This window comes from Rhinatrema bivittatum, chromosome 8 (assembly GCF_901001135.1).
Source record: "Rhinatrema bivittatum chromosome 8, aRhiBiv1.1, whole genome shotgun sequence".
Taxonomy (NCBI): domain Eukaryota; kingdom Metazoa; phylum Chordata; class Amphibia; order Gymnophiona; family Rhinatrematidae; genus Rhinatrema; species Rhinatrema bivittatum.
In genome coordinates, this window is record NC_042622.1 from 252477840 (window position 1) to 252502041 (window position 24202).

Genomic DNA, 24202 nt, shown 5'->3' on the forward strand with positions numbered 1-24202 from the left:
CAAATGGGTGACATCGAGGATGGAGCCAGCAGGGGTCTCCCTTCAGTCTTCTTTTTTCCGTGCAGCAGTAGCCACGCGGTGAAAGAGCTCTTAACCACGTTCCTGACAGGAATTTAAGAATTTACTTCTTTAAAGAAAAATTTGCCCCTCAAGGGTCTCCCTTCGATAAATTTTTCAACCCGCGGAACTTTGGTAAGTTTTGCCGTCGTTTTCTTCGACTTCCGTCGACTTTGGCCCTTGAGGCCCGTTGGCAGTCGACAGTCCCGTGGCTAAATTTTTGGCCTACTGCCATGGCGTCGGGTTTCCGTCGGTGCCCGGACTGTACCCGAACTATGTCAATCACAGACCCTCATAGAGTCTGTGTTTTGTGCTTAGGGAGTGAGCATGATGTTCTGACTTGCACCAAATGTGCCCTAATGACACCAAAAGGTCGCAAAGCCAGAATGGAGAAGATGGGGCTCCTCTTCCATGTCCGCACCCCAACGCCATCGATTGCATCGACGTCATCGGAACCGGCACCGTCGAGGTCTCATCATCGACAACCCTTCGGTGACCGTCCGCCTTCGGTGACCTCACGGCCATCGACTCCTGTTCCTTCCCCTGATGCTCGAGGGGATCGAAAGGAGAAACATCGCCATCGACGTCATAAGTCTCGGCCAGTCGAGGAATCGACGTCATCGACCTCTGCACCGACCGAGCCACCGACAAAGAAGCCTCGATCAGAGGTGGCACCGTCCCCTCTTGTTTCGCAGGCACAGAGGCAACCCTCACCCCCTTTGGGTTTGGGAGCTGCGATTCCACCGGTGACGGTGGTCCCTCCGGCTCAGCCTCAGCCTCCCTCTCCCGTCGAGCCGGGTCTTGTTACTCCTGGTCTCCGGGCAGAACTGGACCGGTTGGTCCAGGAGGCCATCGACAAGGCGATGCAACGGTTCCAGACTCCTCCGGCACCGACTCCGGCACCGAGAGTGGAACCGGTCACCGAGCCGATTGCAGCAGCACTGGCTCCGCTGCTAAACCGGATGGAAGCGCTCATGACAGCCCTTCCACCGGTGATACCTGTGTCACCGACACCGGCAAGACCGCTGTCACGACAGGTTTTTCATCAAGTGGAGAAACACCGTATCGAATTCCCCCTTCAGGGATAGTTCCATCGGTGCCAGGTCGTCCCTCGCCACCGATCTCTTCCTCGGGGGCGATACGCACCTCTGCTCCACCGAGGTTTCCGATGCTGGCACCGATTCCATCGAGACCGACACCGGTTCCTTCGATGCCGGTACCGGCACCGATTCCGACATCGATTCCATCGAGAGTATTCTCGATGCCCCCGGTGGTTCCTTCCAATTTCTCGGAGCCTCATCCAGGGCCTTCAGGTGTTCAACCCCCTAGTGCTCCTACAGGTCACCAACCTGATCCTTACGACACTTGGGGTGATGATACCTCTACTGACACTGATAATTTGCCTTCACCACCTTCTCCTACGGGAAGTAGAAAGCGTTCTCCACCTGAGGACCTCTCTTTCATTAACTTTGTGAAGGAAATGTCGGAGTTGGTTCCTTTCCAACTCCAGTCTGAACACGATGACAGGCACCAGATGATGGAATTACTCCAGTTCCTGGATGCCCCAAAAGTCATTACCTCTATTCCAATTCATCAGGTTTTCCTAGACCTTCTAAAGAAGAATTGGGAATCTCCTGAGTCTGTTGCTCCCGTAAACAAAAAAGCTGACTCTACCTATCTCGTACAGTCAGCACCTGGTTTTCAAAAACCACAATTGGACCATCATTCTGTAGTCGTAGAATCAGCTTAAAAGAAAGCTAAACGACTAAAACCACACTCTTCCATACCTCCTACTAAGGAAAATAAATTCCTTGATAGTATAGGTAGAAAGGTATATATATCAAGGAGCTATGCTGATTTCCAGGATAGCTTCTTATCAGCTTTATATGACTCAATATAATAGTCATTCTAAAACAAATGCAGGACTATTCAGACACCTTGCCAGAACAGTTCCAGCCACAGCTTCAATCCCTTCTCGACAAAGGGTTTGAAGCGGGGAAGCATGAAATAAGAACAGCTTATGACATATTTGATGCTTCCACTAGACTTTCTGCTACAGCTATTTCTGCTAGACGCTGGGCTTGGCTCAAGTCATCTGACCTTCGTCCAGAAGTTCAAGATAGGCTTTCTGACTTACCTTGTCTTGGGGATAATTTGTTCGGTGAGCAAATTCAGCAAATTGTTGCTGAACTAAAGGATCACCGTGAGACCCTTAAACAGCTCTCATCCATTCCTCCTGACTTGCCTTCTAAGCAGCCGTTTAGAAAAGACTCCAAAAAGTCTTTCTTCCGGCCACGAAAGTATTATCCCCCGTCCTCTAAGCCTCGACCTGCAAGGTCTTATCACAAGACTCAACCTCGCCAGACTCGAAAACAAAAGCCTGCAGCAGCTCCACCACCTGGCCCTGCGGCGGGTTTTTGACACTCACTTACATAGAAACATAGAAACATAGAAATGACGGCAGAAGAAGACCAAATGGCCCATCTAGTCTGCCCAGCAAGCTTCACACATATTTTCTCTCATACTTATCTGTTTCTCTTAGCTCTTGGTTCTATTTCCCTTCCACCCCCACCTTTAATGTAGAGAGCAGTGATGGAGCTGCATCCAAGTGAAATATCTAGCTTGATTCGTTAGGGGTAGTAGCCGCCGCAATAAGCAAGCTGCACCCATGCTTATTTGTTTTACCCAGTCTATGTTATTAGCCCTTATTGGTTGTTTTTCTTCTCCCCTGCCGTTGAAGCAGGGAGCTATGCTGGATATGCGTGACGTATAAGTCTTCTCCCATGCCGTTGAAGCAGAGAGCCATGCTGGATGTGCATCGAAAGTGAAGTATCAGGCACATTTGATTTGGGGTAGTAACCGCCGTAACAAGCCAGCTACTCCCCGCTTTGTGAGTGCGAACCCTCTTTTCTTCTCCCCTGCCGTTGAAGCAGAAAGCTCTGCTGGATGTGTGAAGTATCAGTTTTTCTTCTCCCCTGCCGTTGAATCAGAGAACTTTGCTGTATATGCATTGAAAGTGAAGTATCAGGCTTATTTGATTTGGGGTAGTAACCGCCGTAACAAGCCAGCTACTCCCCTCTTTGTGAGTGTGAATCCTTTTTTCCACATTTCCTCTTGCTGTTGAAGCTTAGAGCGATGTTGGAGTCACCGTAAGCCTGTGTATGTTTATTTAATAAGGGTATTGACTCCAGGCAGTAGCCATCATTCTGGCGAGTCACCCACTCTTCATTGGCAGCCTCTTGACTTTATGGATCCACAGTGTTTATCCCACGCCCCTTTGAAGTCCTTCACAGTTCTGGTCTTCACCACATCCTCCGGAAGGGCATTCCAGGCATCCACCACCCTCTCCGTGAAGAAATACTTCCTGACATTGGTTCTGAATCTTCCTCCCTGGAGCTTCAAATCGTGACCCCTGGTTCTGCTGATTTTTTTCCTTCGGAAAAGGTTTGTCGTTGTCTTTTGATCATTAACACCTTTCAAGTATCTGAAAGTCTGTATCATATCACCTCTGCTCCTCCTTTCCTCCAGGGTGTACATATTTAGATTCTTCAATCTCTCCTCGTACGTCATCCGATGAAGATCCTCCACCTTCCTGGTCGCCCTTCTCTGTACCGCCTCCATCTTGTCTTTGTCTTTTTGAAGGTACGGTCTCCAGAACTGAACACAGTACTCCAGGTGAGGCCTCACCAAGGACCTGTACAAGGTCCTTGGTGAGGCCCCTCTTCCAGCTATACCAGTAGGAGGTCGGCTGTACCACTTTCTAGAAAGGTGGCGTCATATCACCACAGATCAGTGGGTGATAGCTATAATCGCACAAGGTTACCATCTCAACTTCCTGACCCTCCCTCTGGATTCCCCACCCCTGCAGCCGTGGAGTCTCTCCGATCACTCTATTCTGTTAGAGCAGGAAGTTTCTCTTCTCCTACAATCAAATTCTATAGAACCCGTTCCTCCCTTACAACAAGGACTGGGGTTCTACTCCAGGTACTTCCTGATCCCAAAAAAGTCAGGGGGGCTTCGTCCCATCCTGGACCTATGGGCCCTCAACAAGTACCTTCACAAGGAGAAGTTCAAGATGGTAACCCTGGGCGCGCTTCTCCCTCTGCTGCAAAAAGGGGATTGGCTATGCTCTCTAGACCTGAAAGATGCATATACCCACATTGCGATCACACAATCTCATCGCAAATACCTGCGTTTTCTAGTAGGCCGAAATCACTACCAATATCGTGTATTACCTTTCGGCCTGGCATCCGCACCACGAGTGTTTACCAAGTGCCTCGTGGTGGTTGCAGCGTTCCTAAGGAAGGAAGGTGTCCACGTCTACCTCTACCTGGACGATTGGTTGATCAGGGCCCCAACCCAGCAACTTGCTCGGTCCTCCCTGACCCTAACAATTCAAACTTTGCTTTCTCTAGGGTTTCTTGTCAATTACGAGAAATCCTACTTAGTCCCATCTCAAACCTTATCCTTCATTGGGACAGACTTGGACACCTTACAGGCAAAAGCCTTCCTTCCTCATCAACGGGTCCAAACCCTGGTGTCCCTAGCTCGCCAGCTGCAGTCTCAACACACAGCCACAGCTCGCCAATTCCTTGTTCTTCTGGGTCACATGGCCTCCTCCGTTTATGTGACTCCCACGGCCCGATTGGCCATGAGAGTCACACAATGGACTCTGAGACGCCAATGGACTCAAGCTGTTCAGCCTCTGTCCTCCATGGTACGCATCTCCAACTCTCTTCGTCTGTCTCTTGCCTGGTAGACGAATCAATCCAACCTCCTAAAGGGCTTGCCCTTTCTTCCACCAGATCCTCAGGTCATCCTCACCACCGACCTTCCAACATCGGTTGGGGAGCCCATGTCCACAATCTGCAAACTCAAGGATTCTGGTCACTAGAGGAAGCCAAACACCAGATAAATTTCCTGGAACTCCGAGCAATTCGCTATGCTCTCAGGACTTTTCAAGATTGCCTATCGAACCATGCAATCTTAATCCAGACAGACAACCAGGTGGCCATGTGGTACATAAACAAGCAGGGGGGCACAGGCTCCTTCCTTCTGTGTCAGGAAGCTGCGCAGATTTGGGCGGAAGCCCTCTCCCGCTCCATGTACCTCAGGGCCACCTACCTGCCGGGAGTAGACAATGTACTGGCAGACCAGCTGAGCCGTGTCTTCCAACCACACGAGTGGTCACTCAATCCTCTGGTAGCGACCTCTCTATTTCACAAGTGGGGTTATCCCCACATAGACCTCTTTGCGTCCCCTCAGAACCGCAAAGTGGACAATTACTGCTCTCTCATTCGGAGCCAGCACTCTCGGCCGAGGGATGCATTCTCCCTCACGTGGACGACCGGTCTACTCTATGCATTCCCTCCACTTCCTCTTCTGTCGAAGACTCTCGTGAAGCTCCGCCAGGACAGGGGAACCATGATCCTAATAGCACCGCACTGGCCACGCCAAGTGTGGTTTCCCATACTCCAGGATCTCTCCATCCGCAGGCACATTCCTCTGGGAAAGGACCCGCATCTGCTCACTCAAAACGACGGATGCCTCCTCCATCCCAACCTCCAAGCCTTGTCCCTGACAGCATGGATGTTGAAAGGTTAGTCCTTCAGCCATTTAACCTTTCAGATTCGGTTTCTCGTGTCTTGATAGCTTCACGAACGCCTTCGACAAGAAAATCTTACTCATACAAATGGAAAAGGTACACATCATGGTGCACTTCTCAGTCCCTTGATCCCCTTTCCTGTCCAATCTCTAAATTCTTGGACTATTTATGGCACCTATCAGAATCAGGTTTAAAGACCTCTTCTATAAGGATGCATGTCAGTGCGGTAGCCGCCTTCCATAAAGGTATCGGGGGTGTCCCTATCTCAGTACAACCCCTGGTAACACGCTTTCTTAAAGGCTTGCTCCATTTGAAGCCACCTTTACGTCCTCCGGCCCCATCTTGGGACCTTAACCTGGTTCTTGGTCGCCTTATGAAACCACCTTTCGAACCTCTTCACTTCTGTGACCTAAAATATCTCACATGGAAAGTATTATTCCTTTTGGCTGTTACTTCAGCTCGCAGGGTTAGTGAATTACAGGCCCTAGTTACCTATCCGCCCTACACTAAACTCCTGCAGGACCGGGTGGTACTCCGCACTCACCCTAAATTTTTGCCTAAGGTAGTTTCGGAGTTTCATATCAATCAATCCATCATACTACCTATCTTCTTTCCTAGGCCCCACTCCAACTCCGGGGAACAGACTCTGCATACCCTAGACTGTAAACGAGCTCTAGCTTTTTATCTAGACCGTACAGTTTCTCACAGGAAGAGCACTCAATTATTCGTCTCTTTCTATCCTAACAAGTTAGGACAACCTGTGGGTAAACAGGCTCTTTCCTCCTGGTTGGCAGACTGCATTTCCTTTTGCTTATCAGCAAGCTGGCATTCCTTTCCAAGACCGTGTCAAAGCACACTCTGTGAGGGCCATGGCAACTTCAGTAGCTCACCTTCGATCGGTGCCGCTTCCTGACATCTGCAAAGCTGCAACCTGGAGTTCCCTCCATACTTTTGCAACCCACTATTGTCTGGATAAAGCTGGAAGACAGGATTCCATCTTCGGCCAATCTGTCTTGCGTAACCTTTTTCCAACATGATGTAGCAATACCCTTCCACCTTCCCGGTAGGGTGCGGATGCCCTTTCCCAAATTACACCCCAGTTGTTGTGCCTGTTGCACGCCGTTGGGTGCATTTGCTGCAAATCCAGGACATCCTCAGCTCGGTACTCACCCATTTGTGAGGACAACCATCCTGCTTGTCCTGTGAGAAAGCAAATGTTGCTTACCTGATGTAACAGGTGTTCTCACAGGACAGCAGGATGTTAGTCCTCACGAAACCCGCCCGCCACCCCGCGGTGTTGGATTCGTTTATTTTACTTTTTAGGCACTGCCTGTAGCTATAAAAACAAGACTGAAGGGAGACCCCTGCTGGCTGCAGGGTTAGTGCCGTGCTGGGCATGCCCAGTAGGGGCCAGTCAAAGTTCCTGAAACTTTGACAGAAGTTTTCCGTGGTTGGGCTCCATCCTCGATGTCACCCATTTGTGAGGACTAACATCCTGCTGTCCTGTGAGAACACCTGTTACATCAGGTAAGCAACATTTGCTAACTATTTAAACTATACAGTCACCATGATGTAATTTCTATTTAACAAATATGATGTAACGATGTTTTTTTCTAATATGATTCAATGTTCTGTTTAACTAATGTGACTTCGGTAAACTGTTTTGTTTAATGTGACTACTGTAAACAGTTATGATGGTGAAACCGAATTACGGTATACAAAAACATGTTAAATGAAGTAAGTAGTAATTTCTCCATATTTTGTTTCTTGATTTTGTAATCCTCCTTGAACCTATTTTGTTGTGACAATTTTTAATAAATTCAAATTATGTAAATAGAAGGGGTTTTATATGATAAGCTGGTGCCATGAAAGTTTGCATATTAACTGTAATGTTCAGAGATGGACTGTAGTGCCTAATGTTTATAGGCTACTTTAATACAGCTAGACTGTCTTCTCTTTGATATCCTGAAAACTACCAGTTGACCTCCTATAGTTGGAAGCTAATAAACACGGACTGCTAGATAATATGCCTGAATATATACTTCCCAGTACGAGTCAGTCTCCATTGATATGATTTGAGACTTTAACAGCTTCTGGACTAGAACAAATATTAGGATTAATGTTTTGGATTGGATGCCATCCTTGATATGATTCATTGAGAATTATTAATCTCTTCCAGAAATTCCTCGGTAAAGTAGAAGAAACGTTTTTGTGTATCTGCTGTCAGGAGGTAGTATACCAGCCAGTGACAACAGTCTGCCAGCATAATGTATGCAAGGTGAGTGAAATGTTCAGACTTTAGCTGGAATGGAGCATTTTTGGCTGACAGGAATTGCTGCTTTATATAGTATAAGACAAAGTGCTGTGGTAAAACGGCTTTTACATGCTGTGATTTATTTTATGATGTACCCCTTCATCATGTAAATATCTATAGCTAATGTTTAGCTAATGTAAATTTCTTTATTGTTATTTAATGTTATCCTATCCTTTTTTTCTCCTCTCCCAGTTTCTTTACCCCTGTTATTTGTAACTGCCTACTTCTACACTATTAATGTTACTCAGTTGTTCATTGTACACCCCTTGTTTTATGTAAACCGGCATGATGTGATTGTATCACGAATGCCGGTATATAAAAATCTTAAATAAATGTGACACTTTTCCTCAGAGTTCATTTCCTCTATGCTGACCTGCAAGTGCTGTTTTAGGAAAGCTCTGTGTAGAGCTAGGAGTTAGCAATCTGATGTAGATCTGATGCCTGGGCGGAGCAATCGGATATTAATGGCTCCTAAAGGGGGAGGAGTCAGCAATCATATAGTGTCTCAGATATCGTCTTGCTAAGGAGTAACAATCTGTAATGAATCTGATATAGTTGTGGGTGGATCCCTGGGTTGGTGGCAGGTGACCAAGCCCCCGGGAGGATATCCCGAGAGGGACCACCGGCTAGGCTTGAGTATGGAGACAGGCACATATTAGTTCTTTTATTAAATAGGTTTTTGAAACCTATTTAAAATGGGTGACATCACTGGATGGAGCCCAATCATGGAACACTTTTGTCAAAGTTTCCAGAACTTTGACTGGCCCCTACTGGGCATGCCCATCATGGCACTAACCCTGCAGCCAGCAGGGGTCCCCCTTCAGTCTTCTTTTTTCCACGCAGCAGTAGCCTCACGGTTAACGAGCTCTGCAGAGATTCCTGACAGGAATTTTCCTCACGGAATTACTAAAAGTTAATTTGCTCCACAGGGGGCCCTCCTTTAACTTTTTCAAGCCGAGGTACTCAGGTAAGTTTTTACCTGTTCTCAGTGGCTTACAGTCTAGTTTGGCCCTCACGGCCTACTGGCCATCGACCGTACCGCGGCTCAATTTTTTCCATAGCCATGGCATCTGGGTTCCGTCTGTGCCCGGACTGTAATCACACCATGTCCATCACAGACCCCCATAAAGTCTGTATAATGTGTCTTGGACGAGAGCACGATGTCTTGACCTGCACCAAATGTGCCCTAATGACACCAAAAGGTCGCAAGGCCAGAATGGAGAAGATGGAACTTCTCTTCCGTGCTCAAACCCCGACTCCGTCCATTGCATCGAAGTTGTCAGAACCGGCTCCGTCAACTTCGTGCCAGCATCGACCACCGGCCGGTGACCGGCATCGACGACATCTCGGCCTTCGACACACTCTACTCCCCCTCAAGACCGAGGGGATCGCAGAGACAACCCGCCATCGACATAGAGGGAGCGAAATATCTACCTCGCTGTCAAAGAAAAGGCACCGACCTTTTCGGCTACCGGGTCACCGAGGCAACCCTCACCCGACAGGGTAGCAGGAGCCGCGACTCCGCCTTTAACGGTGGTCCCTCCGGCTATGCCTCTGCCGCCTCCTTCTGTTCCGGAGCCGGGGCTGCTTGCTCCAGGTCTCCGAAAAGACCTGGACAGGATGGTTCAGGAGGCCATCAACAAGGCAATGCAATGACTCCAGGTTCCTCTGACACCGGTACCGATTGTGGAACCGACCGACCACCGACCCGATTCCAGCAGCGTTGGCACTGCTGCTCTCCAGGATGGAAGCGCTCATTGCCGCTTTTCCACCGATGGACCCCGGGTCACCGATGGCTCCGGTGCCCTCCCTGCTTACTCTGTCATCGGGAGGAGAAACACCGTTCTGCATCCCTCCATCGGGAGTTCTGCCTCAGCCATTGATGCTGATATGACCATCGCCACCAGTCCAACCATCAGTGCCCTCAATGCCTGCGCCGATGCCTTCATCGATGCCTCCAATTATTCCTTTGATTCCTTTGGAGCCTAGACCACCTCCCTCGGGTATCCCACCACCCCGACCCCCTCTAGTTCCTAGAGGGGCAGGTGCTGAACCCTATGATACCTGGACTGATGATTCCTCCCCAGACACCGATGATTTGCCTTCACTACCTTCACCCACTGAAAGTAGAAAGCGTTCTCCTCCAGAGGACCTTTCCTTTATAAATTTTGTGAAGGAAATGTCTGAATTGGTTCCCTTCCAATTACAGACTGAACAGGATGATAGGCATCAAATGATGGAGTTGCTGCAATTCCTGAATGCTTCCAAGGAAGCAACCTCCATCCCTATCCACCAGGTTCTTCTGGATCTCCTCAAGAAGAACTGGGAACATCCTTGCTCCATTGCTCCAGGCCACAGAAAAGCTGACACTAACTATTTGGTGCAGTCAGCTCCGGGTTTTCAGAAACCTCAATTGGATCACCAGTCTGTAGTGGTAGAATCTGCACAGAAAAGAGCAGAGAGATCAAAGCCTCAACACTTCTTTCCCCCCTGGCAAGGAACAGAAGTTTCTAGTTGCCATTGGTCGCCGTGTCTTCCAAGGATCAATGCTCATCTCCCGAATTGCCGCTTACTAGCTCTATATGACCCAATATAATAGGGTCATTTTTAAGCAGATACAAGATTTCACAGACTCCCTGCCTCAGCAATTTCAAGATCAGCTCCAAACCCTAGTAAACAAGGCAAGAATGAGATTAGATCATCTTACGATATCTTGGACACTGCTACTACGGTATCTGCAGCCGCTATTTCGGCAAGGTGATAGGACTGGCTCAAGTCTTCAGACCTTCGCCCTGAGGTACAAGACAGGTTATCAGACATACCCTGTGTAGGAGATAATCTGTTTGGCAAACAGATTCAATGGACTGTGGCGGAACTCGAGGACCATCATGAGACCATCATGAGACCCTAAGACAACTCTCTCTGAAGCCTTCTGACTACTCTTCAAAACAGCCCTTCCGAAAGGACTCTAAAAAGTCATTCTTCCGCCTGAAGAAGTCCTACCTGCCACCAACCAAGATTTCCCAAGGGAATGTGCCTGTGAATGGAGAGATCCTGAAGTATTTGAAACCAGATGGCTGGTATTTGAAACCAGACTGGGCTTTTTGAAAAGCCCAGTCTCAGACACGGAAACAAAAACTGCAAGCAGCTCCTCAACCAGGTCCTGCTTCAGGTTTTTGACTTCTACCTAAAGAGCAGCAGCCATCTTCCATTGCCTTACATACCAGAGGGAGGTCGATTGTGCCACTTCAACAACATATGGCACTCAATCACCTCAGACCAGTGGGTACTGGCGATAATTGCTAACTTTCTCTCCCGCCACCGGACTCCCCACCACTACCGATGTGGAGAACATCCAATCACTCCATCCTTCTGGATCAGGAGGTCTCCCTCCTTCTCCAGTCCAAGGCAATAGAACCCATACCCTACTCTCAGCACAGCCTAGGATTTTATTCCCGGTACTTTCTAATCCCCAAAAAATCGGGAGGCGTTCGTCCTATTCTAGACCTACGGGCCCTCAACAAGTACTTCCAGCGAGAGCAGTTCAAGATGGTAACCTTAGGCTCGCTTCTCCCTCTTCTACAAAGAGGAGACTGGCTCTGCTCTCTGGACCTCCAGGACACATACATGCACATTGTGATAACTTCATCTCATCGCAAATACCTGAGGTTTCTAGTAGGCCCCAAGCACTATCAGTACCGAGTGCTTCCATTCGGCCTAGCATCTGCGCCACGAGTCTTCACAAAATGCCTCGTAGTAGTTGCAGCCTTCCTAAGGACTCAAGGTGTTCACGTCTTCCCCTATCTAGACGATTGGTTAATCAGGGCTCCCACTCAGCAAGCTGCTCTGTCGTCCCTCAATCTAACCTTACACACTCTAATTTTATTAGGATTTCTTGTCAACTATGACAAATCCTACTTAGTCCCATCTCAAACCTTGTCGTTCATTGGGGTAGACTTGGACACCTTGCAGGCAAAGGCTTTTCTGCCTCGACAGCGAGCTCTCACTCTCGTGTCTCTTGCATACCAGCTGCAGTCTCAGCACTCCGCGACTGCACGCCACTTTCTCATCCTTCTGGGACAAATGGCGTCCTCAGTTCAGGTCACACCAATGGCCCGTTTGGCCATGAGAGTCATGCAGTGGACTCTACGGTCACAATGGACTCAAAGCATTCAGCCCCTGTCGACCATTGTCCACGTAACTGACTCACTCAGTCAGCCTCTTGCCTGGTGGAAAAATCAGATCAATCTCCTCCAAGGCTTGCCCTTTCAGGCTCTAGACCCTCAATTAACTCTCACCACCGATGCTTCCAACCTCGGCTGGGGAGCCCATGTGGCCAATCTGTAGACACAAGGATCTTGGTCTCCAGAGGAAGCCAAACACCAAATAAATTTCCTGGAGCTTCGAGAAATCAGATATGCTCTCAGGGCATTTCAGGATCACCTCTCACATCAAGTTATCCTGATCCAGGCAGACAACCAGGTGGCCATGTGGTACCTCAACAAACAGGGAGGCACGGGCTCCTTCCTTCTGTGTCAGGAAGCTGCACAGATATGGGCGGAAGCTCTCTCCCATTCAATGTACCTCAGGGCCACCTACTTGCCGGGAGTGGACAATATGTTGGCAGACTAGCTGAGTCGCATCTTTCAACCATACGAGTGGTCTCTCAACCCCTCAGTAGCGAACTCCATCTTCCAACAATGGGGATATCCTCAGATAGACCTCTTTGCGTCTCCTCAAAACCGCAAAGTAGAGAACTTCTGCTCTCTCATTTGCAGCAAATACTCTCAGCCCAGAGACACATTCTCCCTCTCGTGGGCAACCGGTCTACTCTATGCATTCCTTCCACTTCCTCTTCTCTCAAAGACTCTCTTGAAGTTACTTCAGGACAAGGGAACCATGATCCTGATAGCACCTCACTGGCCACGCCAAGTGTGGTTTCAAATACTTCAGGATCTCTCCATTCACAGGCACGTTCCCTTGGGAAAGGACCCGCTTCTGATCACTGAAAACGACGGGTGCCTCCGTCGCCCCAACTTTCACGCCTTGTCCCTGACTGCATGGATGTTGAAAAGTTAATCTTTCAGCCACTTAATCTTTCTGAACCAGTTTCCTGTGTCTTGATTGCTTCATGGAAGCCTTCCACGAGAAAATCTTACTCTTACAAATGGAACGGTTTTACATCATAGTACTCTTCTCAGTCCCTTGACCCCTTTACCTGTCCAATCACGAAGTTTTTGGACTATCTCTGGCACTTATCAGAGTCAGGTCTAAAAACTTCTTCCATCAGAATGCATGTCAGTGCGGTAGTCGCCTTCCATAAAGGTGTCGGGAATGTTCCCATATCAGTACAACCCCTTGTAACACGTTTTCTGAAGGGCTTGCTTCACTTCAAGCCTCCACTGCGTCCACCGGGCCCCTTCTTGGGATCTCAATCTGGTTTTGGGTCGGCTCATGAAACCACCATTTGAGCCTCTTCAATCCTGTGATCTTCGCTATCTCACATGGAAAGTGATTTTCCTTCTGGCAATCACTTTGGCTCACAGAGTTAGTGAATTACAGGCTCTAGTTACCTATCCGCCTTACACTAAACTTCTGCAGGACTGGGCAGTACTCTGCACTCACCCTAAATTCTTGCCTAAGGTAGTTTCGGAGTTTCATCTCAATTCATTATACTACCTACCTTTTTTCCCAGGCCCCATTCTAATCCAGGAGAGCAGGCTCTGCATACCCTTGACTGTAAACGGGATCTAGCGTTCTACCTAGACCATACAGCTGCCCACAGGAAGAGCACTCAATTGTTTGTCTCTTTCCATCCTATCAAATTGGGGCAGCCTGAGGGTAAGCAGACTCTCTCCTCCTGGTTAGCAGACTGCATATCCTTTTGCTATCAGCAAGCAGGCATTCCACTTCAAGACCGTGACAAAGCACACTCTGTGAGGTCCATGGCGACTTCAGTAGCACACCTATGATTGGTGCCGCTTCCTGACATCTGTAGGGCTGCCACCTGGAGTTCTCGCCATATCTTTACAGCCCATTATTGCTTAGACAAAGCCGGAAGACAAGATTGCATCTTTGGCCAGTCTGTCTTGCGCAATCTATTTACAACATGACGTACCAACACCTTTCTGCCTGCCCGGTGGGGTTCAGGATGCCCTCTATCAAATTCCACCCCAGTTGTGCCTGTTGCACGTCTTTGGGTACATTTGGTGCATACTTGGACATCCTCAGCTCCGGAAGGGCATTCCAGGCATCCACCACCACTCTCTCCGTGAAGAAATACTTCCTGACATTGGTTCTGAGTCTTCCTCGATTTCACTAATCCTGTCATTATGTCCCAAATCGCTTCCAAAGTTATTCTTTCTGGCTTACAAGGCAATCTGAAAACGGGGTCTAGAAAATAACTCACCCGCTTTCACCTCTGGAGATAGTCCAGCCAGTAAAACTTCCCGTCCTGGGGTAGTCGTCGCTCCTTTGAACTCCTCAGTTTCCCTCTCCCGGGTCGGAGTAGATGCAGGAGGTACAGGATTCAGATATTCAACTCCTGAAATTTCCAGGCATTCTGAGGGTTGCAACGGGGTTTCGGTGTTCTCCGCCCTCTGGCCTCCTCCTGCTGGCGTCACACTTGCCACGTCATGGGTCTGCGACTCAGCTGCCTGAGGGCTCTCGGGAAGTGGAATTATTTCGGCTTTACGAGGTTCTGGGGGCGTAAGTGTGACTTCTCCTGGTGAAGCCAACACTTCCTCGATGGACCCCACAGCAGAGCTCGTTCCTCCCGTCTCTAGAGTCTTTCCAGGTACATATGTTATCAAACGCTGGTTAGCTATAACCTCTGAATCCGAAGGAAAGACTCAGTTTGCCTTTCCTTTTTGTGGGCATTTCTCAAGAAATTTTCTGCAAGTATCGGAACTTAGTGCATCCGAGCCTGGTTACGCCGCCATCTTGCCCCTACCTTTTATAGGGATTTAAAAAAATCCTTAGGTCTCAATACCTAGAAGCCTTTGTTTCCAGTCACCATGAAATTGTGGATTCGTTAGTGGTGGGGAAGGAGAAGAGACACACAAACTTCTTCCTCCTCCTCGTGCTCACTCCTAAACATTGATATACACACACTGGCTCTTTCAAGCTCTCATTTATGTAACTTGCTTATGAGCGCTCACACACGCATGCTTTCATGCTTCCACACATGCATGGTTTGACACACACTTTTGCATACTCTCAGACACGATCTCTGAGACGCCGACACACGCTCTCGCACATACTTTGTAATGCTCACTAAAGACGCAGCCAATGAACCTTGCCCTCTAATAACAAAAGAGATCCAACCCCCCACCAAAACAAAGCAACTCTGGTACACCCCTGAACTAAAACTCCAAAAACACAATCTCAGAACTCAAGAAAAAAATATGGCGTAAAGATCCTTCTACCAAGCAACTTGGCAAATACAAAACCCTACTGCATGATTACAGAACTAACACTCTCAAAGCCAAACGCGACCACTATGCCGTCAAAATTCACAACTTTCAATTCAACCCGAGAGCTCTTTTCTCTCTTATCTCTAACCTTACCATGACATCTCCCATGACACCTCCATGCGAAGACCCTAACACTAAATGCAACCAGCTTGCCCAATATTTCCACAACAAAATTGCTACTATTGCCTGCCGCTTTCCCCCCACGCCTTCAACAACCAAATTTACCTCTAAAGTCATTGACTACAAAATGGATACTTTCGAAAGCACCTCCTCCTCTGAAATCTCTGCTATACTTAAGAAAATGCGACCCGCTACACACCCCTCTGACATGATCCCCTCCAAAATGCTGTTGACAATCCCAGACAGCATTTCCCAACCGCTGGCTGATATCATTAACACCTCCTTATCCACTGGAGATGTTCCCACCCAGCTCAAATCAGCCATAGTAAAACCCATCCTTAAGAAACCGAAACTTGATCCTTCTGACTTATCAAACTACTGACCTGTTTCCAACCTCCCCTTCATCGCCAAAGTCCTTGAAAAAACTGTCAATACCCAACTGTCAAACTACCTAGACCAGCACCAGATACTCTATCCATCACAACACAGCTTTAGAAAGCGCTTCTGTACTGAAACTCTACTACTCTCCCTCACCGACCTTGTCATCAGAGGCTTTGACAAAGGTCACTCATTCATTCTAGCCCTATTAGACATCTCTGCAACCTTCGACACTATTAACCACTCTATATTACTCGACAGGCTAGCTGACATTGGCATCTCTGGGACCCCATTTCGCTGGTTCAAATCATACATAAGTGACAGACAATTCAAGGTAAAAATAGAAAACCACGAATTGGAGCCAATCGATATCACAAGGGGCGTACCCCAAGGCTCCTCCTTATCATCCACTCTCTTTAACATATACCTCCTCCCCCTCTGCCAGCTACTCTCAAATCTCGACCTCCCACACTTTGTCTACGCAGATGACGTGCAGGTTCTTATACCTATCACCGACTCCATCTCAAACGCCCTAAAAAGATGGGATAGTGCCCTCATCCATCAACTGTCTACTCACACAACTCAACCTAGCCCTAAATCCCAACAAAACTAAACTTATGATCATCTCACCTCAACCCATTAATCCTTTACCCACCCCCTCAGCCAACTCTCCCCTTGCTCCCCCAGTCCTCTCGCAAACTGTAAGAGACCTAGGCGTCACACTTGACCCTCAATTCAGCCTACAGAAATTTATCTCCTCCACCATCAAAGACTGTTACTATAAATTACACACCCTCAAAAAACTTAAACCTATCCTGCACCTCAACGATTTTAAAACAGCCCTACAAGCCCTAATATTATCTAAAATAGACTACTCAAACGCTCTACTCCTAGGTCTCCCAAAGAACAGCCTTGCCCCCCTGCAGCTGCTTCAAAATGCAGCTGCACGACTATTAACAGGCACCCTCAGAAAAGAACATATCACACCCATTCTCAAACAACTTCACTGGCTCCCCATCACAGCCAGAATTCAATTCAAAACCCTTACCCTTATCCACAAAGCCATCCACAATCCTGACATGCTCTGGTTCCCAGACAGTTTACACATTCGTTCCTCTTCCAGACCTACCAGAACGCCCTATACCGCAAATATTCACACACCCTCTCCCAAACTCTTCCATCTTACAGCCACCAAACAACGTGCAATATTTCTAGCTGGTCCCTCTCTATGGAACGCTATGCCCACCCACCTACACATTGAGATGTGCTCTAAGAAATTGACAGAACCTCAAGACTTGGTTGTTCACACAAGCCTACGCATGAGCCGCACTTCTTTTACTCCTATTTCTCCTGCACTTCTCCACTCCACCCCTCCCCTCCCCCTCTTAACTCACTCCCCCTAGTATATTATTGTACATAATCTATACTTGCATTTAACTATGTTTTTGCGTTTAACTATTTGTACAGCATAACCTTGGTTTCCCTTATCCCTCTACCCCCCCTTCCCCTCTCCCCCCCTCCTAGTTCCTTTATCAGTTTCATTGTAAAGCCCCTTCCCCCCCCCCCCCCCCCCCCCCCCCCCCACTAGTTCTTTTATCAGTTTCATTGTAAAGCCCTGTTGGCCACTTTTTGTTCTATGGAAACCGATGTGATGTTTTCTTAACGAATGTCGGTATACAAAAACTTTAAATAAATAAATAAATAAAATAAATAAATGCTCACCCACCTGCATGCTGGCTCGCTCTTGCGCACTCACACACATACATGCTCACTCTCACTCACTTTTCACCTGCTGGGCTTCTGAATTAAAATGATCCAGGCTGTCTGTCTTAGTGGTGGCCAAGAAAACTACCATTCTAGTGGCAGGTTTGGTTACACTGAAAGATGTTCAAGACCAGAAGATGGAAATACATCTTAAGATATTTGAAGTCTCAGCCTTGGGCGTACAGGCAGCTATGTGCAGTAGTTTCATGGCACGGGCCTGTTTGCGCTGGGTTCAGCATCTTCAAGTAGAGGGGGCAGGAGCTCCTTTGATCCAAGCTGGCAAAGCATTTGGAGGATGGAGTAGCCTATATTGTAGATGCTTTTTATGACTTGCTGTGCACTTCATCCCAGAATAGGATGTCCGCTATTTTGTTTGGCAAGGTGTTGTGTACTTGGTTGGTGGATGTCTGGTCCAAGTGTCAACTCAGCAGTCTTCTCTTCAAAGGCAAGGGAAGTCTTGCCTAACAAATCTGCTTCATTTTTTTGAAGGGGTTAATAAACGTGGATAAAGGTGAACCGATAGATGTAGTGTATTTGGATTTTCAGAAGGCGTTTGACAAAGTCCCTCATGAGAGGCTTCTACGAAAACTAAAAAGTCATGGGATAGGAGGCGATGTCCTTTCGTGGATTACAAACTGGTTAAAAGACAGGAAACAGAGAGTAGGATTAAATGGTCAATTTTCTCAGTGGAAAAGGGTAAACAGTGGAGTGCCTCAGGGATCTGTACTTGGACCGGTGCTTTTCAATAGATATATAAATGATCTGGAAAGGAATACGACGAGTGAGGTTATCAAATTTGCGGATGATACAAAATTATTCAGAGTAGTTAAATCACAAGCAGACTGTGATACATTACAGGAGGACCTTGCAAGACTGGAAGATTGGGCATCCAAATGGCAGATGAAATTTAATGTGGACAAGTGCAAGGTGTTGCATATAGGGAAAAATAACCCTTGCTGTAGTTACATGATGTTAGGTTCCATATTAGGAGCTATCACCCAGGAAAAAGATCTAGGCATCATAGTGGATAATACTTTAAAATCGTCGGCTCAGTGTGCTGCAGCAGTCAAAAAAGCAAGTAGAATGTTAGGAATTATTAGGAAGGGATTGGTTAATAGAACGGAAAATGTCATAATGCCTCTGTATCGCTCCATGGTGAGACCGCACCTTGAATACTGTGTACAATTCTGGTCGCCGCATCTCAAAAAAGATATAGTTGCGATGGAGAAGGTACAGAGAAGGGCTACCAAAATGATAAAGGGGATGGAACAGCTCCCCTATGAGGAAAGGCTGAAGAGGTTAGGGATGTTCAGCTTGGAGAAGAGTCGGCTGAGGGGGGATATGATAGAGGTCTTTAAGATCATGAGAGGTCTTGAACAAGTAGATGTGACTCGGTTATTTACACTTTCGAATAATAGAAGGACTAGAGGGCATTCCATGAAGTTAGCAAGTAACACATTTAAGACTAATCGGAGAAAATTCTTTTTCACTCAACGCACAATAAAGCTCTGGAATGTGTTGCCAGAGGAGGTGGTTAGTGCAGTTAGTGTAGCTGGGTTCAAAAAAGGTTTGGATAAGTTCTTGGAGGAGAAGTCCATTAATGGCTATTAATCAATTATACTTAGGGAATAGCCACTGCTATTAATTGCATCAGTAGCATGGGTTCTTCTTAGTGTTTGGGTAATTGCCAGGTTCTTGTGGCCTGGTTTTGGCCTCTGTTGGAAACAGGATGCTGGGCTTGATGGACCCTTGGTCTGACCCAGCATGGCAATTTCTTATGTTCTTATGCCAAAGATCTGGAACAGCTGGCAAAGCATTTGGACAAGTTCAAGGGACATAAATTACCCGAAGATAAGCCGAAGGAGGAAAAAAAGAGCCTCCCCAGAAGATAGATACTAGGAGGCAAGAAGGTATTGGCCATGCAGGGGAACATTCACTCAGAGGCAGGGATTTACCAAGCCTTGGCTCTTTCGGGGATTACATAAACCCTCCCATGACAGCTCCGGTCCTGGTGCCAGAGGGAGTAAAAATATGCAATGAAACTAAGCTGGTTCATTCTTCACCAGAAGTCAGAGGGTGGCTGGCCCTCTTTTTTTTATAAGGAGTGGAGCAGTTTAATGGATCATTGGTTCCTGACAGTCATGAAAGGAGGCTACACCTTAGTTTGCTTATTCGGTATGTGAAGCCTACATGATTTCCCCTTCTGCCTCCAGCGACAAATGAAATGTGGTCCAGTCTACTCTGGAACGGCTATGAAAACTGGATACTGATAGTTCCAGTTCCCCAAGGGGCGTGGGGACAAGGCAGGTATTCCATTTACTACATAGTTCTGAAGAAAGAGGTACCTATCGGCCTATCCTAGACCTAAAAACGTGAATGTGGCCCTGCAGGTTCCATGTTGCAGGATGGAAACCCTGTGCTTGGTCATTGCAGCAGTTTGCAAAGGAGAGTTCCTTGCTTCTTTAAATCACACAGAGGCATATCTTCACATTCCTATCCAAGAGGAAAATCAGAAGTTCCTGTGTCTTGCAATATTGGGGGGAGCATTATCAATTCTGAACATTATTGTTTGGTCTGGTGACAGTGCTTTACATTTACCAAAGGGAAGGTAGTGATGGCCACCACCGTTTGGAGAGAGCGCGTTCTGGTGCATCCTTATATGGATGACTAGTTCATTCGGGCAAAGTCGAAAGATCTTTGTCATCGTGTGGTTCAGGCAATGATGTACTCGGGCTGGATAGTGAATCTGGCCAAGGGCAGCTTGGTTCTGTCCTATTCACTAAAGTACCTAGGAGTGCGTTTTGACACCAATGTAGTAAAAGTATTTATCACAATGGAGAGGTTGTTGAAATTTCAAGAGCAAGTCTGAAGATTGTTGTGGCTTCCAATGCCCAGAGTCTGGGATTATTTGCAGGTCCTGGGTTCTATGGCATATGCTAGATCTGGTTCCTTAGATGTTCACGCATATGCATCCCTCTAGAGGGCCCTTTTGTCCTGCTGGAATTCTCAGTTGGAGGATTTTCAGGTTTGTTCGCCACTACATGGGGCCTCCCGGTCCAGTCTCTTGGTGGCTTTCTCGGGCCAACTTAGATCTGGGGGTGGAGCTGAAGATCCTGAATTGAGTAATGGTGAACACAGATGCCAGTTGGACAAAATGGAGCCACTAGTCAGGGTCAAACAGTGCAGGGTCGATGGTCATTGGAGGAGGTGACATGGAAGCAAGTGATTTGGATGGCATTGGCTTTTCTTCCTCAATTAAGACATTGGGCATCAAGTCTTCTCAGACAGTGCAACTGTGGTGGCTTATATCAGTTGCCAAGGAGAGGAACCAGAAGCCCAATGGTGTTCTGGGAGGCCCAAGAAGTGTTTTGCTGGGCGGAGCAATACCTGCTGACTCTGGCAATGTCTCATGGACAGAGTGGGATAAAGCTCAAGTGGAGCTAGATCCAGAGGAATGGGAATTCTCAGATGAGGCGATGGCACTCAATCAAGGTAGGGCATTCCTCAGCGAGGCTTGATGGCATCAAGGCAGAATGCCAAGGCATCTTGCTTTTTTAGTTGCAGATGGGAAGTGAGGGACGAAAGTTTCTCTGCTCTCATGCAACCAAGTCCGTGCAGGATCCTATTAACCATGTTCTCTCCTTGGCCTCTGATTAGAGTACTATGGTGCATAGAGGCACATCCAGGGAATCTATTTATATTTTTAATATTCCGCTTTTTGCACTTTTTCAGCGCTTCAAAGTGGATTACATTCAGATACTGTAGGTATTTTCCCTGTCCCCAGAGGGCTCACAATCTAAGTTTGTACCTGAGGCAATGGAGGGTAAAGTGACTTGCCCAAGGTCGCAAGGAGCGACAGCAGGACTCGAGCCCTGGTGGTCTGGTTCGTAGCCCACTGCTCTAACCACTAGGCTACTCCTCGTAGATCAGAAATGGCTGCGGGGACCATGATTTGCAGATCAAGCTGCAAACGTCCGTCCACCGCCAGGGTATCTTTGCAGTTTATTACGTCAAAGGCCAATTTTCTTAGAACTGGCAGCTCACGTCTCTTGCGGCTTGACTTTTGAAAGGAATCTTACACTTGAAATGGTATTTAGAAGAAGTCATTTTGACCTTGCTTCAGGCAAGGAGGCCACCTCTTTCCTTGGCTTGAACATTTCTAGTCTGCCTACAGTTGTTCATCATGCTAGGCAGATTACAATATAGGTTTAAATACAAAATTAACAAAAAAAAAAAAAATCAGATACATCAATGAGCACTCATGCTGCAATTAAAATAAAATAATTATTAGACCAGGAAAGACAGCCTGGAACAAATGCCTTCAGCTGCTCTCGAACAATTTGTCATCGATGGCTCGAAGAGAGTCTTGCAAAATATACTACTAAGAGGCCAATAACAAAAAATGCTTGTTGGTGTCTTTTTTCCTTTTACTGTAGGAATGTCAAGTAAAAAAAAAGTTTCCTTGAACTGCAGAGAGTGAATGCACTGATAGATTTTCAATAAAATCAAAATGTAATTTGGACTTCCTGTTTGAATAAATAAATATTTTTCTCACAGGACAAGCAGGATGGTAGTCCTCACATATAGGTGACATCAGGATGGAGCCCAATCACGGAACACTTTTGTCAAAGTTTCTAGAACTTTGACTGGCACCTACTTGGCATGCCCAGCATAGCACCAACCCTGCATCCAGCAGGGGTCCCCCTTCAATCTTATTTTTTCTGTGCAGCAGTAGCCACACCGGTTAAGGAGCTCTTCAGAGATTCCAGACAGGAATTTTTCCTCACAGAACTTATCAACATTTTCAAAGATTTTTTTACCCTTATTGATACCTTTGCTCCGCGGTCAAACGGTAAGTTTTTTACCATGGCTAAATTTTGTCGAGTTCATGGTGTTGGGTTTCCGTCTGTGCCCTGACTGCACTCGAACGATGTCCATCACTGACCCTCACACAGTCTGTGTGATGTGTTTGGGGTCGCTGGAGAAGATGGGACTTCTCTTTCGGCCCAAAACCCCGACTCCATCGATAGCTTCGCCATCTGAATCAGCACAGTCTACTTCGCGCCAGCACCGGGAAACCGCTGCTGCCTGACTGGCTTCGATTCCGTGGGTGTTGACCCCCTCTGTTCCTCCTCAGGAGAACATAGAGGAAAGCATAGACACCGCCATCGAAAAACTCAGGCCACCGATACAGGCAAGCCCTCGGCATCGACGTCATCTGAGCCACCGACAAAGTCCCGAACAGAAAAGGACAGGTGCTGGGATCCGCGATTCCACCTTCACTGGTGGACCTTCTGGCTACGCCAGTGCTGCCTCCTACTCTGGAACCGGGTATCCATGCCCCAGGTTTCCGTGAGGAATTGGATAAGAAAATTTTTCCTTACCTGCTAATTTTCGTTCCTGTAGTACCATGGATCAGTCCAGACAGTGGGTTATGTCCCCCTTCCAGCAGATGGAGTCAGAGCAAAACGCGGGAGGCGCCCCTATATAAGCAGGTGCACCCTCTGCGTCCCTCCAGTATTCAGAATATCAAAGCAGAAGTTAAACAGATTGGATGGATCAAGTGACCTCATAATAAATGAAACAATCATAAACACGGCATAACGTGCCAAAATTGGAAAACAAGCAAACTTGCAAGGAAAACCATGCAGAAATTGTACACACAATGGCTGAAGAAAAATCCCAAACCAGAAATCTCAGGGAGGGCGTCTGGACTGATCCGTGGTACTACAGGAACGAAAATTAGTAGGTAAGGAATAATTTTCTTTTCCCTGTACATACCCGGATCAGTCCAGACAGTGGAATGTACCAAAGCTTCCCTACGTAGGGTGGGCCCCGGATAGCCCTGCTCGAATGACGTGCAAATCTCTGTGACGGGAGATGTATCAATACAATACCAAAATTATACAAAATCAATACAATACCAAAATTGGAGGTAGGCTTATTCAAATCAAAGTCGCTCCAAATCCTCCTCACCTACGCCCCCCCCCCCCCGGACTTCTGGATCAAGATGCTTCTCCTATGGTTGAAATCATAGCTAAATACCTAAAACTAGATTCCCCAGCCATAATCCTGGGAGATTTTAATCTTCAAATTGATGCCAACCCCAGATCTTCTAATTGTGAAGCTTTCCTGTCAGCCCTCATGGGCTTCAAGCAATACATTAACCAGCCCACACATAAAGCAGGTCATACTCTGGACCTTATTTTTACAAATTCCAACTTCACTCCACTTTCACCTCCGCTATGCCTCCCAGTTCCATGGTCAGACCATTTCATGATCACTGCCAACTTTAGGTCATTGACAAGATCTCCGGCACCCCCTCAGATGACCACCTTGTACTACAGGAAACCATGCCCTTCAGAAGACCTCGGCAATTTGCTGATTAAAGAACTTTCTAAACTGGATTTATCCAACCCCAATTCTGCTATTTCCTCTTGGCAAAGCATCACAGAAATGATAGCCAATAACTTATGCCCACTGTCAAAA

At 47.3% G+C, this 24202-nt stretch overlaps 1 protein-coding gene across 1 annotated transcript in view; it reads left to right on the forward strand.

Annotated features, from left to right (window-relative positions):
* UHRF1 (ubiquitin like with PHD and ring finger domains 1) overlaps window positions 1-24202 on the forward strand; it is a 499879-nt gene that overhangs the window by 421360 nt on the left and 54317 nt on the right. Inside the window, exon 16 of the mRNA XM_029614586.1 lies at window positions 7842-7940. Within this exon, the coding sequence (XP_029470446.1) occupies window positions 7842-7940 (99 nt within the window). The remainder of the gene's footprint in view (window positions 1-7841; window positions 7941-24202) is intronic.